This window comes from Ranitomeya imitator, chromosome 4 (genome assembly GCF_032444005.1).
Source record: "Ranitomeya imitator isolate aRanImi1 chromosome 4, aRanImi1.pri, whole genome shotgun sequence".
Classification (NCBI taxonomy): domain Eukaryota; kingdom Metazoa; phylum Chordata; class Amphibia; order Anura; family Dendrobatidae; genus Ranitomeya; species Ranitomeya imitator.
In genome coordinates, this window is record NC_091285.1 from 576,817,692 (window position 1) to 576,833,945 (window position 16,254).

Genomic DNA, 16,254 nt, shown 5'->3' on the forward strand with positions numbered 1-16,254 from the left:
TCTCTGCTTCCTCTCAGTCCTCTTCCCCCTCGGAGCTCCGCTTCCTCTGATCTCTGCTTCCTCTCAGTCCTCTTCCCCCTCGGAGCTCTGCTTCCTCTGATCTCTGCTTCCTCTCAGTCCTCTTCCCCCTCGGAGCTCTGCTTCCTCTCAGTCCTCTTCCCCCTCGGAGCTCTGCTTCCTCTCAGTCCTCTTCCCCCTCGGAGCTCTGCTTCCTCTCAGTCCTCTTCCCCCTCGGAGCTCTGCTTCCTCTCAGTCCTCTTCCCCCTCAGAGCTCTGCTTCCTCTCAGTTCTCTTCCCCCTCGGAGCTCTGCTTCCTCTCAGTCCTCTTCCCCCTCGGAGCTCTGCTTCCTCTCAGTCCTCTTCCCCCTCGGAGCTCTGCTTCCTTTGATCTCTGCTTCCTCTCAGTCCTCTTCCCCCTCGGAGCTCTGCTTCCTCTCAGTCCTCTTCCCCCTCGGAGCTCTGCTTCCTCTGATCTCTGCTTCCTCTCAGTCCTCTTCCCCCTCGGAGCTCTGCTTCCTCTCAGTCCTCTTCCCCCTCGGAGCTCTGCTTCCTCTCAGTCCTCTTCCCCCTCGGAGCTCTGCTTCCTCTCAGTCCTCTTCCCCCTCGGAGCTCTGCTTCCTCTCAGTCCTCTTCCCCCTCGGAGCTCTGCTTCCTTTGATCTCTGCTTCCTCTCAGTCCTCTTCCCCCTCGGAGCTCTGCTTCCTCTCAATCCTCTTCCCCCTCGGAGCTCTGCTTCCTCTGATCTCTGCTTCCTCTCAGTCCTCTTCCCCCTCGGAGCTCTGCTTCCTCTGATCTCTGCTTCCTCTCAGTCCTCTTCCCCCTCGGAGCTCTGCTTCCTCTGATCTCTGCTTCCTCTCAGTACTCTTCCCCCTCGGAGCTCTGCTTCCTCTCAGTCCTCTTCCCCCTCGGAGATCTGCTTCCTCTGATCTCTGCTTCCTCTCAGTCCTCTTCCCCCTCGGAGCTCTGGTTCCTCTCAGTCCTCTTCCCCCTCGGAGCTCTGCTTCCTCTCAGTCCTCTTCCCCCTCGGAGCTCTGCTTCCTCTGATCTCTGCTTCCTCTCAGTCCTCTTCCCCCTCGGAGCTCTGCTTCCTCTCAGTCCTCTTCCCCCTCGGAGCTCTGCTTCCTCTCAGTCCTCTTCCCCCTCAGAGCTCTGCTTCCTCTCAGTCCTCTTCCCCCTCGGAGCTCTGCTTCCTCTCAGTCCTCTTCCCCCTCGGAGCTCTGCTTCCTCTCAGTCCTCTTCCCCCTCGGAGCTCTGCTTCCTTTGATCTCTGCTTCCTCTCAGTCCTCTTCCCCCTCGGAGCTCTGCTTCCTCTCAGTCCTCTTCCCCCTCGGAGCTCTGCTTCCTCTGATCTCTGCTTCCTCTCAGTCCTCTTCCCCCTCGGAGCTCTGCTTCCTCTCAGTCCTCTTCCCCCTCGGAGCTCTGCTTCCTCTCAGTCCTCTTCCCCCTCGGAGCTCTGCTTCCTCTCAGTCCTCTTCCCCCTCGGAGCTCTGCTTCCTCTCAGTCCTCTTCCCCCTCGGAGCTCTGCTTCCTTTGATCTCTGCTTCCTCTCAGTCCTCTTCCCCCTCGGAGCTCTGCTTCCTCTGATCTCTGCTTCCTCTCAGTCCTCTTCCCCCTCGGAGCTCTGCTTCCTCTGATCTCTGCTTCCTCTCAGTCCTCTTCCCCCTCGGAGCTCTGCTTCCTCTGATCTCTGCTTCCTCTCAGTCCTCTTCCCCCTCGGAGCTCTGCTTCCTCTCATCTCTGCTTCCTCTCAGTCCTCTTCCCCCTCGGAGCTCTGCTTCCTCTCAGTCCTCTTCCCGCTCGGAGCTCTGCTTCCTCGGATCTCTGCTTCCTCTCAGTCCTCTTCCCCCTCGGAGCTCTGCTTCCTCTCAGTCCTCTTCCCCCTCGGAGCTCTGCTTCCTCTCAGCCCTCTTCCCCCTCGGAGCTCTGCTTCCTCTCAGCCCTCTTCCCGCTCGGAGCTCTGCTTCCTCTCAGCCCTCTTCCCCCTCGGAGCTCTGCTTCCTCTCAGCCCTCTTCCCCCTCGGAGCTCTGCTTCCTCTCAGCCCTCTTCCCCCTCGGAGCTCTGCTTCCTCTCAGCCCTCTTCCCCCTCGGAGCTCTGCTTCCTCTCAGTCCTCTTCCCCCTCGGAGCTCTGCTTCCTCTCAGTCCTCTTCCCCCTCGGAGCTCTGCTTCCTCTCAGTCCTCTTCCCCCTCGGAGATCTGCTTCCTCTGATCTCTGCTTCCTCTCAGTCCTCTTCCCCCTCGGAGCTCTGCTTCCTCTCAGTCCTCTTCCCCCTCGGAGCTCTGCTTCCTCTGATCTCTGCTTCCTCTCAGTCCTCTTCCCCCTCGGAGCTCTGCTTCCTCTCAGTCCTCTTCCCCCTCGGAGCTCTGCTTCCTCTCAGTCCTCTTCCCCCTCGGAGCTCTGCTTCCTCTCAGTCCTCTTCCCCCTCGGAGCTCTGCTTCCTCTCAGTCCTCTTCCCCCTCGGAGCTCTGCTTCCTCTCAGTCCTCTTCCCCCTCGGAGCTCTGCTTCCTCTCAGTCCTCTTCCCCCTCGGAGCTCTGCTTCCTTTGATCTCTGCTTCCTCTCAGTCCTCTTCCCCCTCGGAGCTGTGCTTCCTCTCAGTCCTCTTCCCCCTCGGAGCTCTGCTTCCTCTGATCTCTGCTTCCTCTCAGTCCTCTTCCCCCTCGGAGCTCTGCTTCCTCTGATCTCTGCTTCCTCTCAGTACTCTTCCGCCTCGGAGCTCTGCTTCCTCTCAGTCCTCTTCCCCCTCGGAGCTCTGCTTCCTCTGATCTCTGATTCCTCTCAGCCCCCTGCTCCCTCTCTGAGCTCTGCCTCTTCTCAACCCTCTGCCTCCTCAGCCCTCTTCCTCCTTTCTGCCCCCGCTCCGAGCTCTGCTTCCTCTCAACCCTCTGCCTCCTTAGCCCTCTTCCCCATCTCCGCCTCCTTTCATCCCTCTGCCCCCGCTCCGAGCTCTGCTTCTTCTCAGCGCTGTGCTTCATCTTATACCAAAGACTGAGCGCATTCGGAGCAGCTGCTGGTGTTTCCTTCCGTGCCCGCAGTGTCACAGCGGACTGCCCACCCCACGCCATACTGCAACACCTCCTGCAGAACAAAGCGCCGCCATTTTGCGCCTCTCACTGCGCTCTGTCATGCCTCCCTTGCAGCAACTTTAAGTGATTTATTTCAGAAACTACAGCTATAAACCAACTCAACTTTTCATAATAAACCGGCAAAAAGAAAAGAGATACCGGAACAAAGCCATAAATGACACGGCGACGAGGGTGTACAAAGATGGCGGCACTGTGCCCCATTGAACCCGGAAGTGCTGCATGCTTGTTTCCGGTTGGGACTGGGCGGAAGCGTTGTTCCTGTTTCAGGGAGGGGTTCGGTCACAGCCGGGCTTCCTGGAGATTTGTCGGTTGTTGCCGATAGCTGCAGATCCGGAGCACTACACGAAGCGCCAGCATGGGAACCCGGGACGACGAATATGACTATCTGTTCAAAGGTAGAAGCGGGAGCGGCGACGGAGGACGAGGGGGGAGACGGGGCTATAATGGCGGCGGAGATGGGGTGCAGATGACAGATCCCTGGCGTCGGCGGAGACATATAGACTAACGTGGAGGGGCCGAGAGGGATGGGCGAGTGTCACCGCAGAGAGGGGAGGAGGATGGCGGCGGCGGCCGGGGGATGCGGGCTGTGCTGGTGTCACATACAGCAGGGCACATCATATATGTGGCGGGGTACATGTGCTGTATACAGCAGGCACATATATGGGGATCCTATGTATACAGCAGGCACATATATGGGGATCATATGTATACAGCAGGCACATATATGGGGATCCTATGTATACAGCAGGCACATATATGGGGATCATATGTATACAGCAGGCACATATATGGGGATCCTATGTATACAGCAGGCACATATATGGGGATCATATGTATACAGCAGGCACATATATGGGGATCATATGTATACAGCAGGGCACATATATGGGGATCCTATGTATACAGCAGGCACATATATGGGGATCATATGTATACAGCAGGCACATATATGGGGATCCTATGTATACAGCAGGCACATATATGGGGATCATATGTATACAGCAGGCACATATATGGGGATCATATGTATACAGCAGGCACATATATGGGGATCATATGTATACAGCAGGCACATATATGGAGATCATATGTATACAGCAGGCACATATATGGGGATCATATGTATACAGCAGGCACATATATGGGGATCATATGTATACAGCAGGCACATATATGGAGATCATATGTATACAGCAGGCACATATATGGGGATCATATGTATACAGCAGGCACATATATGGGGATCATATGTATACAGCAGGCACATATATGGGGATCATATGTATACAGCAGGCACATATATGGGGATCATATGTATACAGCAGGCACATATATGGGGATCCTATGTATACAGCAGGCACATATATGGGGATCCTATGTATACAGCAGGCACATATATGGGGATCCTATGTATACAGCAGGCACATATATGGGGATCCTATGTATACAGCAGGCACATATATGGGGATCCTATGTATAAAGCAGGCACATATATGGGGATCATATGTATACAGCAGGCACATATATGGGTATTACATGTATACAGCAGGCACATATATGGGGATCATATGTATACAGCAGGCACATATATGGGGATCATATGTATACAGCAGGCACATATATGGGGATCATATGTATACAGCAGGGCACATATATGGGGATCATATGTATACAGCAGGGCACATATATGGGGATCATATGTATACAGCAGGGCACATATATGGGGATCATATGTATACAGCAGGGCACATATATGGGGATCATATGTATACAGCAGGGCACATATATGGGGATCATATGTATACAGCAGGGCACATATATGGGGATCATATGTATACAGCAGGCACATATATGGGGAGGATCGCGTGTATACAGCAGGCACATATATGGGGAGGATCGCGTGTATACAGCAGGCACATATATGGGGAGGATTGCAAGTACAGCAGGTACATGGTGAGCACGTGTATACAGCAGGCACATGGGGATCATGTGTATACAGCAGGGCATATATATGGTGATCACGTGTATACAGCAGGGCACATATATGGGGAGGATCGCATGTATACAGCAGGCACATATATGGGGAGGATCGCGTGTATACAGCAGGTACATGGGGATCACGTGTATACAGCAGGGCACATCATATAGGGATCGCATGAATACATCAGGGCACATCATATATGGGGATCGCATGAATACAGCAGGTAAACACAAAAACCTCAATGACATTTTATGAATGTCACGTATAGGGCATTGCAATTAGCCCATATGCCAACAGACCAAAACAAACCCGCTCTAAATTGCTCTCATGTTCCTCCGTTTTTGAGATATAATCAGGTATAATAAAAGTAGAAAATTTGTTAGCAAAAAAGTCCACACGAATTTAATACTACATAACAACAGTAAGTCACAAAATTAGATGCAAGAAAGAACACCATGAAGGAGAAGGAGCTCCGCTATTTGTGGCCACTTTGTGCAAAAGGATGCATTGAGTAAGGTGCAAGTGCAGTACTAAAATCGCACATAGGCAGCAAACCTATTCGCCCCATAATCACTGTCAAAGACATTGTGTCAAAAATAAATAGCAAGGGGAATAGATTGCTTACCAAGGGCAGGGGTTGTGGAGTCCTGGACCGGGTGTGAGTGCCCCGACGCGCTTTTCGCGGGTAAAAAGACCCCGCTTTCTCAACCAGCACATGATGTATGATCGGCCAATCACATGGGGAATATCGGCACATGCCTGGGCGGACGGTGCGCATGCGCCGATATTCCCCATGTGATTCGCCGACCATACATCATGTGCCTGTTCAAAGGATCATAAAAGGTCCTGGCTGTGAAACATCCGCACTCCCCTTGAGAAAGCGGGGTCTTTTTACCCGCGAAACGCCTGGGAGGCAGGGCACATATATGGGGAGGATCACGTGTGTATACAGCAGGGCACATATATGGGGAGGATCACGTGTGTATATAGCAGGGCACATATATGGGGAGGATCACGTGTGTATACAGCAGGGCACATATATGGGGAGGATCACGTGTGTATATAGCAGGGCACATATATGGGGAGGATCACGTGTGTATACAGCAGGGCACATATATGGGGAGGATCACGTGTGTATACAGCATGGCACATATATGGGGAGGATCACGTGTGTATACAGCAGGGCACATATATGGGGAGGATCACGTGTGTATACAGCAGGGCACATATATGGGGAGGATCACGTGTGTATATAGCAGGGCACATATATGGGGAGGATCACGTGTGTATACAGCAGGGCACATATATGGGGAGGATCACGTGTGTATACAGCATGGCACATATATGGGGAGGATCACGTGTGTATACAGCAGGGCACATATATGGGGAGGATCACGTGTGTATACAGCAGGGCACATATATGGGGAGGATCACGTGTGTATACAGCAGGGCACATATATGGGGAGGATCACGTGTGTATACAGCAGGGCACATATATGGGGAGGATCACGTGTGTATACAGCATGGCACATATATGGGGAGGATCACGTGTGTATATAGCAGGGCACATATATGGGGAGGATCACGTGTGTATACAGCAGGGCACATATATGGGGAGGATCACGTGTGTATACAGCATGGCACATATATGGGGAGGATCACGTGTGTATATAGCAGGGCACATATATGGGGAGGATCACGTGTGTATATAGCAGGGCACATATATGGGGAGGATCACGTGTGTATATAGCAGGGCACATATATGGGGAGGATCACGTGTGTATACAGCAGGGCACATATATGGGGAGGATCACGTGTGTATACAGCATGGCACATATATGGGGAGGATCACGTGTGTATACAGCAGGGCACATGTATGGGGAGGATCACGTGTGTATACAGCAGGGCACATGTATGGGGAGGATCACGTGTGTATACAGCATGGCACATGTATGGGGAGGATCACGTGTGTATACAGCATGGCACATATATGGGGAGGATCACGTGTGTATACAGCAGGGCACATATATGGGGAGGATCACGTGTGTATACAGCAGGGCACATATATGGGGAGGATCACGTGTGTATACAGCAGGGCACATATATGGGGAGGATCACGTGTGTATACAGCAGGGCACATATATGGGGAGGATCACGTGTGTATACAGCAGGGCACATATATGGGGAGGATCACGTGTGTATACAGCAGGGCACATATATGGGGAGGATCACGTGTGTATACAGCAGGGCACATATATGGGGAGGATCACGTGTGTATACAGCATGGCACATATATGGGGAGGATCACGTGTGTATACAGCATGGCACATATATGGGGAGGATCACGTGTGTATACAGCATGGCACATATATGGGGAGGATCACGTGTGTATATAGCAGGGCACATATATGGGGAGGATCACGTGTGTATACAGCAGGGCACATATATGGGGAGGATCACGTGTGTATACAGCAGGGCACATATATGGGGAGGATCACGTGTGTATACAGCATGGCACATATATGGGGAGGATCACGTGTGTATATAGCAGGGCACATATATGGGGAGGATCACGTGTGTATACAGCAGGGCACATATATGGGGAGGATCACGTGTGTATACAGCAGGGCACATATATGGGGAGGATCACGTGTGTATACAGCAGGGCACATATATGGGGAGGATCACGTGTGTATACAGCATGGCACATATATGGGGAGGATCACGTGTGTATACAGCATGGCACATATATGGGGAGGATCACGTGTGTATACAGCAGGGCACATATATGGGGAGGATCACGTGTGTATACAGCAGGGCACATATATGGGGAGGATCACGTGTGTATACAGCATGGCACATATATGGGGAGGATCACGTGTGTATACAGCATGGCACATATATGGGGAGGATCACGTGTGTATACAGCAGGGCACATATATGGGGAGGATCACGTGTGTATACAGCAGGGCACATATATGGGGAGGATCACGTGTGTATACAGCATGGCACATATATGGGGAGGATCACGTGTGTATACAGCATGGCACATATATGGGGAGGATCACGTGTGTATATAGCAGGGCACATATATGGGGAGGATCACGTGTTTATACAGCAGGGCACATATATGGGGAGGATCACGTGTGTATACAGCAGGGCACATATATGGGGAGGATCACGTGTGTATATAGCAGGGCACATATATGGGGAGGATCACGTGTGTATATAGCAGGGCACATATATGGGGAGGATCACGTGTGTATATAGCAGGGCACATATATGGGGAGGATCACGTGTGTATACAGCAGGGCACATATATGGGGAGGATCACGTGTGTATACAGCAGGGCACATATATGGGGAGGATCACGTGTGTATACAGCAGGGCACATATATGGGGAGGATCACGTGTGTATACAGCAGGGCACATATATGGGGAGGATCACGTGTGTATACAGCAGGGCACATATATGGGGAGGATCACGTGTGTATACAGCAGGGCACATATATGGGGAGGATCACGTGTGTATACAGCAGGGCACATATATGGGGAGGATCACGTGTGTATACAGCAGGGCACATATATGGGGAGGATCACGTGTGTATACAGCAGGGCACATATATGGGGAGGATCACGTGTGTATACAGCAGGGCACATATATGGGGAGGATCACGTGTGTATACAGCAGGGCACATATATGGGGAGGATCACGTGTGTATACAGCAGGGCACATATATGGGGAGGATCACGTGTGTATATAGCAGGGCACATATATGGGGAGGATCATGTGTGTATATAGCAGGGCACATATATGGGGAGGATCATGTGTGTATACAGCAGGGCACATATATGGGGAGGATCACGTGTGTATACAGCAGGGCACATATATGGGGAGGATCACGTGTGTATACAGCAGGGCACATATATGGGGAGGATCACGTGTGTATACAGCATGGCACATATATGGGGAGGATCACGTGTGTATATAGCAGGGCACATATATGGGGAGGATCACGTGTGTATACAGCAGGGCACATATATGGGGAGGATCACGTGTGTATATAGCAGGGCACATATATGGGGAGGATCACGTGTGTATACAGCATGGCACATATATGGGGAGGATCACGTGTGTATACAGCAGGGCACATATATGGGGAGGATCACGTGTGTATACAGCAGGGCACATATATGGGGAGGATCACGTGTGTATACAGCATGGCACATATATGGGGAGGATCACGTGTGTATATAGCAGGGCACATATATGGGGAGGATCACGTGTGTATACAGCAGGGCACATATATGGGGAGGATCACGTGTGTATATAGCAGGGCACATATATGGGGAGGATCACGTGTGTATACAGCAGGGCACATATATGGGGAGGATCACGTGTGTATATAGCAGGGCACATATATGGGGAGGATCACGTGTGTATACAGCAGGGCACATATATGGGGAGGATCACGTGTGTATACAGCATGGCACATATATGGGGAGGATCACGTGTGTATATAGCAGGGCACATATATGGGGAGGATCACGTGTGTATACAGCAGGGCACATATATGGGGAGGATCACGTGTGTATATAGCAGGGCACATATATGGGGAGGATCACGTGTGTATACAGCAGGGCACATATATGGGGAGGATCACGTGTGTATATAGCAGGGCACATATATGGGGAGGATCACGTGTGTATACAGCAGGGCACATATATGGGGAGGATCACGTGTGTATACAGCAGGGCACATGTGGTGGGGATACATGTACAGTATAGAGCAGGGCCCGCATATCATATGGGATGGGGGTCACAAGTATAGAATACATACATGTCAGGTATAATACACAATCTCACCTATAATGTTGTATATAATAGCAGTCACCTGTATAATGTCTCCTATAATATACAGATGTAGCTGAGCTCAGATTCTGGGACATGTGGTGTTACATAGGACTGCAGGTAAACCTGCTACATCTGCTCATGCACAGGATCAGCTTCTATGTCAGCTCTGTGCATCAGTACACTCGGTATCCGATGGTCAGGACGCCCGCTGTACCCTGCAGTGTCTGTACCCTGCAGTGTCGGTGCTCTAGGCCTCCACTGATTGCAGTACTGTTACCTTAAATCCTCCGTAGTTGCTTTGCTGTCTGTTAACCCCTCGTGTTATGTGGAAGATAATGTGTGCAGCAGATTATCATCTCCAGGATTGATCAGTCTCTTCTGATGTAACCTCATGGAGCGCTTTTTAACTCCTTCTCACCTACAGCAGTGTGGCCTGTGGTTCTTCAGCTGTGGTCAAAGTGCAAACCCACCACCTGACCTAATAGCGGTGGTCTCCAGCTGTGGTGGAGCTGCAGACTGAGTCAGATTTTCATCTGATTTGTGTCCCCTTTTGCTGACACTACTTCATCAGTTTTTTTTTTTCTTTTAAACAAATAAAAGGTATTGTGCGTTCCTTCTCCTTCTCTTTGAGGCTGGATTGCCACCTCTGAGTTTTGCGGTCCCAGTACAGACTGTGGTGTATGGAGGCGGCCACTAATATCCTGCCCTGAACTCATAGGCTTGTCCCCGGCTGTCAGTTTGGGGTCAGGTCAGCTTTCCGCTCCTTACCCCACGGCACAGTATAAGTGTATGTGTTGTAGAGGAGGTGGCCCCTGCGCTTCCTTCCCTATGGTGGACAGACCTGTTGCAGCGCAGTCACCTGTGTGATTTTGGCTCCTGCACCGATTAGTCATTCGGGAGTGTGAGCGACTCCTTCATGAATACGTATTATAACCTGTCCTGGTTTTCTGCACAATTTACCTTTAGGACAACTCAGACTTGAACTCTCCCCAAGTTCTTGGCCTGGTTTTGGATTCTACTTTTGAAATGCCAAACAAGATTTTTTTTTTTTTTTTTTTTTTTTTTAATCCTTTTGTTCCTTTCTATCATCCATGTTAGGTTTGTGCGAGGCTGTTTTATTGTCTTGATTGTCCACATACAGGCCTGCCCCCATGAGCACTACGTCACCTATCATGTGTCCCCAAGTACATGCGTGTGGATCTCATCCAGTGAAACGTGTAGTAGAGAATCGATGCCCACCGGCCATGTTGTATGTTTGGTCGCGCTGAGAACGGCTTCCTACCCTCCTGGCTTTTGCAGCACTTCTTGATTACCTGTCTGACTTCATCGTTGCGGCATGACACATCGCCTCTCTGGGTCGGCTAATCAAAAGAAGAGCTGCAGATGCCGGGAGGCATGACTCCCACTCAGCGACCACATGTTCCCGACATGGCCAATGCACCAGCCCTAAGTATCAGTCCTCTTTTAGGGTTAGCTCCTTAGAAACCCTTTCTGGCATAACCTCAAGCTTGCTGTCCCGTCATTAATACAATTTGGGTCTGTGCTAATTAACTCTTTGATGTAACGTACTAGAGTTGAGCAAAAAGCTTCTCCGGGTCCTGGTCCAGAGCCACGTTGATGGTCTGCAGACACAGGACCACTGCTCTGTTCTTACCTTGCGGGGTCCCCGGCATCTCTCTTCTGATTGGTAGGCCCAGCTCTATGTCATGATAGTAGTGTGACACATGACATAATGCCCGGCCTACTGATCAGACGCTGTGCCGGAGATCCGTCAGGTAGGAGCGGGGCACCTTCTACGGATTAAGGATGAGGCTCGGGGCATCTTTTTACTGAACAGTAATGGACCTTTTGCCTGTCATTGGGTGACTTTAAAGGGACTTCAAAGCTAATGATTGTGGCCGCTTGTAGTGAGAGCTGCTGCTATCACCGGCACATGAATGTATCTAGAGGGGGAAGCACAGGAGATGACGTGCTGATCATGGGGGCAGACATTGTTCTGGCTTTCCTGTTTCTAATCCTTTTCAATAACACCACAGTCAGCCTCTCCCTGGCCTGAAATGGCTGATAACAGGGAGAATAGAAAGCCTCCAACTATAAATAATATGGCAAATAGACCTGGTGTTCTTTTAACTACCTGGTTAGTGAGTAAATGTCCTGCCGTCTGCCCCACTGTGCCGCTGTCACCTCTGCTGCTGATTAATAATCTGGGACGTTTGCCTGTTATGGACTTTGCGTTATGTTCGGGGTCAGTAGTCGGAGCACAGTTTGACCTCTGGGAGGCAGGAATGTCTGGTGGGGGGAGCTGTGCTAGACTCCTGTGGCCCCTGTGCGGGGCTCCCAGGTCTGCTCTTATAGACATATATCTGGAGCAGTGTTCCCCAACTCCGGTCCTCAAGACCCTCCAACAGGTCATGTTTTCAGGATTTCCTTAGTATTGCATAGGTGATGGAATGGTTGTCTGTGCAAGGGATGCAATACTAAGGAAATCCTGAAAACATGACCTGTTGGGGGGTCTTGAGGACCGGAGTTGGGGAACACTGATATAGAGGACCATTACATTATTAATGGCAAGCCTGTAAATGTCTGCTGACCCCTTCTTCAGTGCTGGGGATGTAGTCATAGGGCCTAGTATATAGTCCGCCATCCTGGTAATGTCTGCACTGATGGTGGCCCGAGGGTCCTACCCCGTGTAGTGGTAACATGCAGGTGATCCGATGCTTGCAGACGTCACTATACTATGTATTATGCAATATAATAGTAATTCACACTAATGGGAGAGTGACTGCATGGACCGGGGGACCTGGTTGGCAGCTTCTGTCAGCATTGATAGGTGTGGATCTAGCAGCAGACTAGTGATTCCTTGGCAGACCCTTATGATGGCGTCCTTCTGTTTGTGTAGTTGTGGTTTCTGTATATTACATGTTTTTACATGTTCGCTACATTAGCTACTGAGATTGTAGGTGGTCTTTCAGCTGATGTTTGCAGATTGTGGTTGTGTAGGATACACTTGAGTTACCATTTGTTTCCATATCTAGGCTTCTCGTGAACTTTTATCTCACTTCTGCATTTATGCTGTTGGCAGAAAAGTCACCAGGAAATCTAAGTGAAGTGACCCTTGTTCCAGGGAAACCTTTCCACGGCCCATACCGTAGTCTGAGACACATGGCCCATCCGAGAGCAGGGGGATTCAGCATAGAGGGGACCCTGATATGGCGGATTCGTCACAGAGGGGCTCCAGCGGATTTCAGCTAATCGCACCCCCCACCAATGTCATACTGATGTCCTATCACATGAAATGGGCAATGGGATCTGTCACCTGTCCTGGCTTGTATATTATAGTAAATACTTGGATTGCCCATGATATAACCGTTCTGGAACATTTCTAGATTTTGTGCTGTTCCTCTTAGAAAGCGAAAGAGTGTCAAAGGCGTGTACATTACAATGTACCCTATGGAAAACAGGAACTGCTGTGCCCACATTGCGGAAAATCCCGAAAAAAGCCGCGCTGAATAGCTGCGGTAAAAAAGAAGTACCATGTCACTTCTTTTTGCGGAACTGCAGCGGTTCTGCACCCATTGACCTCCATTGTGAGGTCAAACCCGCAGTAAAACCCGCAGATGAAAAAAATATCTGCGGGTTTTCTGCGGTTTGTGGTGCAGAACCGCTGCAGTGTAGCTGCCCCCCCCCCCATGCCCCAATCCCACCCCCCCATGCTCCGATGCCACCCCCCCGTGCTCCGACGCCCCCCCCGTGCCCTCATCTCCCCCCTTATACTTACCCGGCCTCCCGATGTCCGTCCGGCCGTCTTCTCCCTGGGCGCCGCCATCTTGCAAAATGGCGCGTGCATGCGCAGTGCGCCCGCCGAATCGGCCGGCAGATTCGTTCCAAAGTGCATTTTGATCACTGAGATAGGTTATATCTCAGTGATCAAAATAAAAAAAATAGTAAATAACCCCCCCCCCCCTTTGTCACCCCCATAGGTAGGTACAATAAAAAAATTAAGAATTTTTTTTTTTTATTCCCACTAAGGTTAGAATAGGGGTAGGGTTAGGGTATTTTCAGCCATTTTAACCCTAAAAAACTTCCTAGAAAACACACAGACTCTGCATAGAAAACTGCATAAAAAACGCACCAAAAAACGCACCAAAAAAAGGACCTGCGTTTTCTGCCAAGAGCTGCGGTTTTTAGTCCTGAAAAAAAAGGAGGGAAATCAGGAACGTGTGAACATAGCCTAAATCTGTATACACACTCGACCCTTCAGGAAATACCTGAAAATGACAGTGGTCATATACGGTGCATGTGAAGTGCAAGAGGAAATATCAACATGTTAACATGTATCGGATGGAGAAATTGGAAATCTCTCGCCCAGAGAGGGGGCGAACAGCAAGATCTTCCTCATCCGGTGTAAGGCCATGTTCACACAGTGCGTTTTTTACTGCGGTTCCGCAGCTGTTTTCCATGCAGGGTACATAACAATGTAACCCTATGGAAAACAGTCACTGCTGTGCACATGATCCGGAATTTCGTTTAAAAAGCCGCGCAGAATAGCTGCGGCAAAAAAGAAGGAGCATGTCACTTCTTTTTCCTGAACCGCAGCGGTTCTGCACCCATAGACCTCCATTGTGAGGTCAAAACCGCAGTAAAACCCGCAGATCAAAAATATATCTGCGGGTTTTACTGCGATTTGATGTGCAGAACCGCTGCAGCAGGAAGTGCGGGGGAGCAGGCGGAAGTGCGTGGGCGGAGTGTGGCTGCCCCCCCCCAGTGCTCCGATGCCCCCCCCGTGCCCTAATCTCCCCCCCTTATACTTACCCGGCGTCCTGGTGTCCGTCCGGCTGTCTTCTCTCTGGGCGCCGCCATCTTGCAAAATGGCGGGCGCATGCGCAGTGCGCCCGCCGAATCTGCCGGCCGGCAGATTCGCTCCAAAGTGCATTTTGATCACTGAGATATAACCTATCTCAGTGATCAAAATAAAAAAATAGTAAATGACACCCCCCCCACTTTGTCACCCCCATTGGTAGGGACAATAAAAAAATTAAGAATTTTTTTTTTTTTTTTTTTCACTAAGGTTAGAATAGGGGTAGGGGTAGGGTTAGGGTTAGAAAACTGCATAAAAAAAAAAGGATCAAAAAACGCATCAAAAAAGGACCTAAAAAAGGACCTGCGTTTTCTGCCAAGAGCTGCAGTTTTTTAAAAAAAACAGTCCTGAAAAAAAAAGGATGGAAATCCTGAACGTGTGAACATACCCTTAGGGTATGTGCACACGATGCAGATTTAGTGCAGAACTGCAGCAGATTTTTCTGCAGCAGAAACGTTGCAGAACTGCACTGTGATTACAGTACAATGTAAATCAATATGAAAAAAAAAAAGCTGTGCATAAGGTGCAGAAAATCTGCGCAGAAACGCTGCAGATTTCAAAGAAGTGCATGTCACTTCTTTTGTGCAGTTCTGCAGCGTTTCTGCACCCCTCCATAATAGAAATCTGCAGGTGCGTTTTTGATGCGTTTTTTGTGCAGATTTGTGCATAAAAAACGCTTCAACGCATCAAAAACGCACCTGCGGATTCTGCCAGGAGATGCAGATTTAGTGCAGAACTGCAGCAGATTTTTCTGCACCAAATCTGCATCGTGTGCACACAGCCTTAAAGGAAAGCCGAATCCTCCTCAGGAACATTAGCCCTATTATACCCCATGGGTCAGTATAGTGGCCCTACATACCCCACGACTCCTGCTCTTACAAGGGCAGTCCATGGCTTTCCATCAGCATAGTTTGCCCTAGATAGCCCTGCGTTTCTCCGCATAGGTCATCATGGGAGGACATGTGCACACATCGTATAAGATCATAGGGAAAGCGGTGGACCGGCCTTGTAAGGACAGGAGTCTTGGGGCATATAAGTGTGTATAATTGTAAAAGCTCCGTTTTATCAATCTCGCCTGCTGCTGCCTGGTAGCCCCTGTCTTGTGCTACGTTTGGTATAACATCTTCATGGAGCGGTGCTCACATATACCTGGTGCCAGCTCACAGAGTAGCGGATATGAATCTGATCGAACCTTCTTCTGTGACACTTGCAAATCAAGAAAATGGCAATCCCTTGTCCCCTGTGACTGCGGTGGTGACTGAGCATGTGCAGTGCTGAGCCATTCCAGCAGGGAACAAGGGATTCCAGCTCTAGTGTTAGGGTCACATCGGCGGGACCCTGCGTGACCAACCTGCTGTCCCCCCCTCTGTAGATAGCTGATGCAGTTCGATTGTACCACAACCTCTTTAAGATATGAAGGAAGAGAATCAGTAGAGGATTTGTGGATTATTTTAGGGATCTGCTGATTACTATTGG

General features: G+C 50.2%; 1 protein-coding gene across 1 annotated transcript in view; it reads left to right on the plus strand.

The window, feature by feature from the left end:
- The first annotated feature begins 3,318 nt into the window (after nt 1–3,318).
- The window catches only part of RAB11A (RAB11A, member RAS oncogene family), a 54,098-nt gene continuing 41,162 nt past the window's right edge, over nt 3,319–16,254 (plus strand). The window contains exon 1 of the mRNA XM_069766377.1: nt 3,319–3,480. Coding sequence (XP_069622478.1) covers nt 3,441–3,480 — 40 coding nt within the window. The 5' untranslated portion in view covers nt 3,319–3,440. The remainder of the gene's footprint in view (nt 3,481–16,254) is intronic.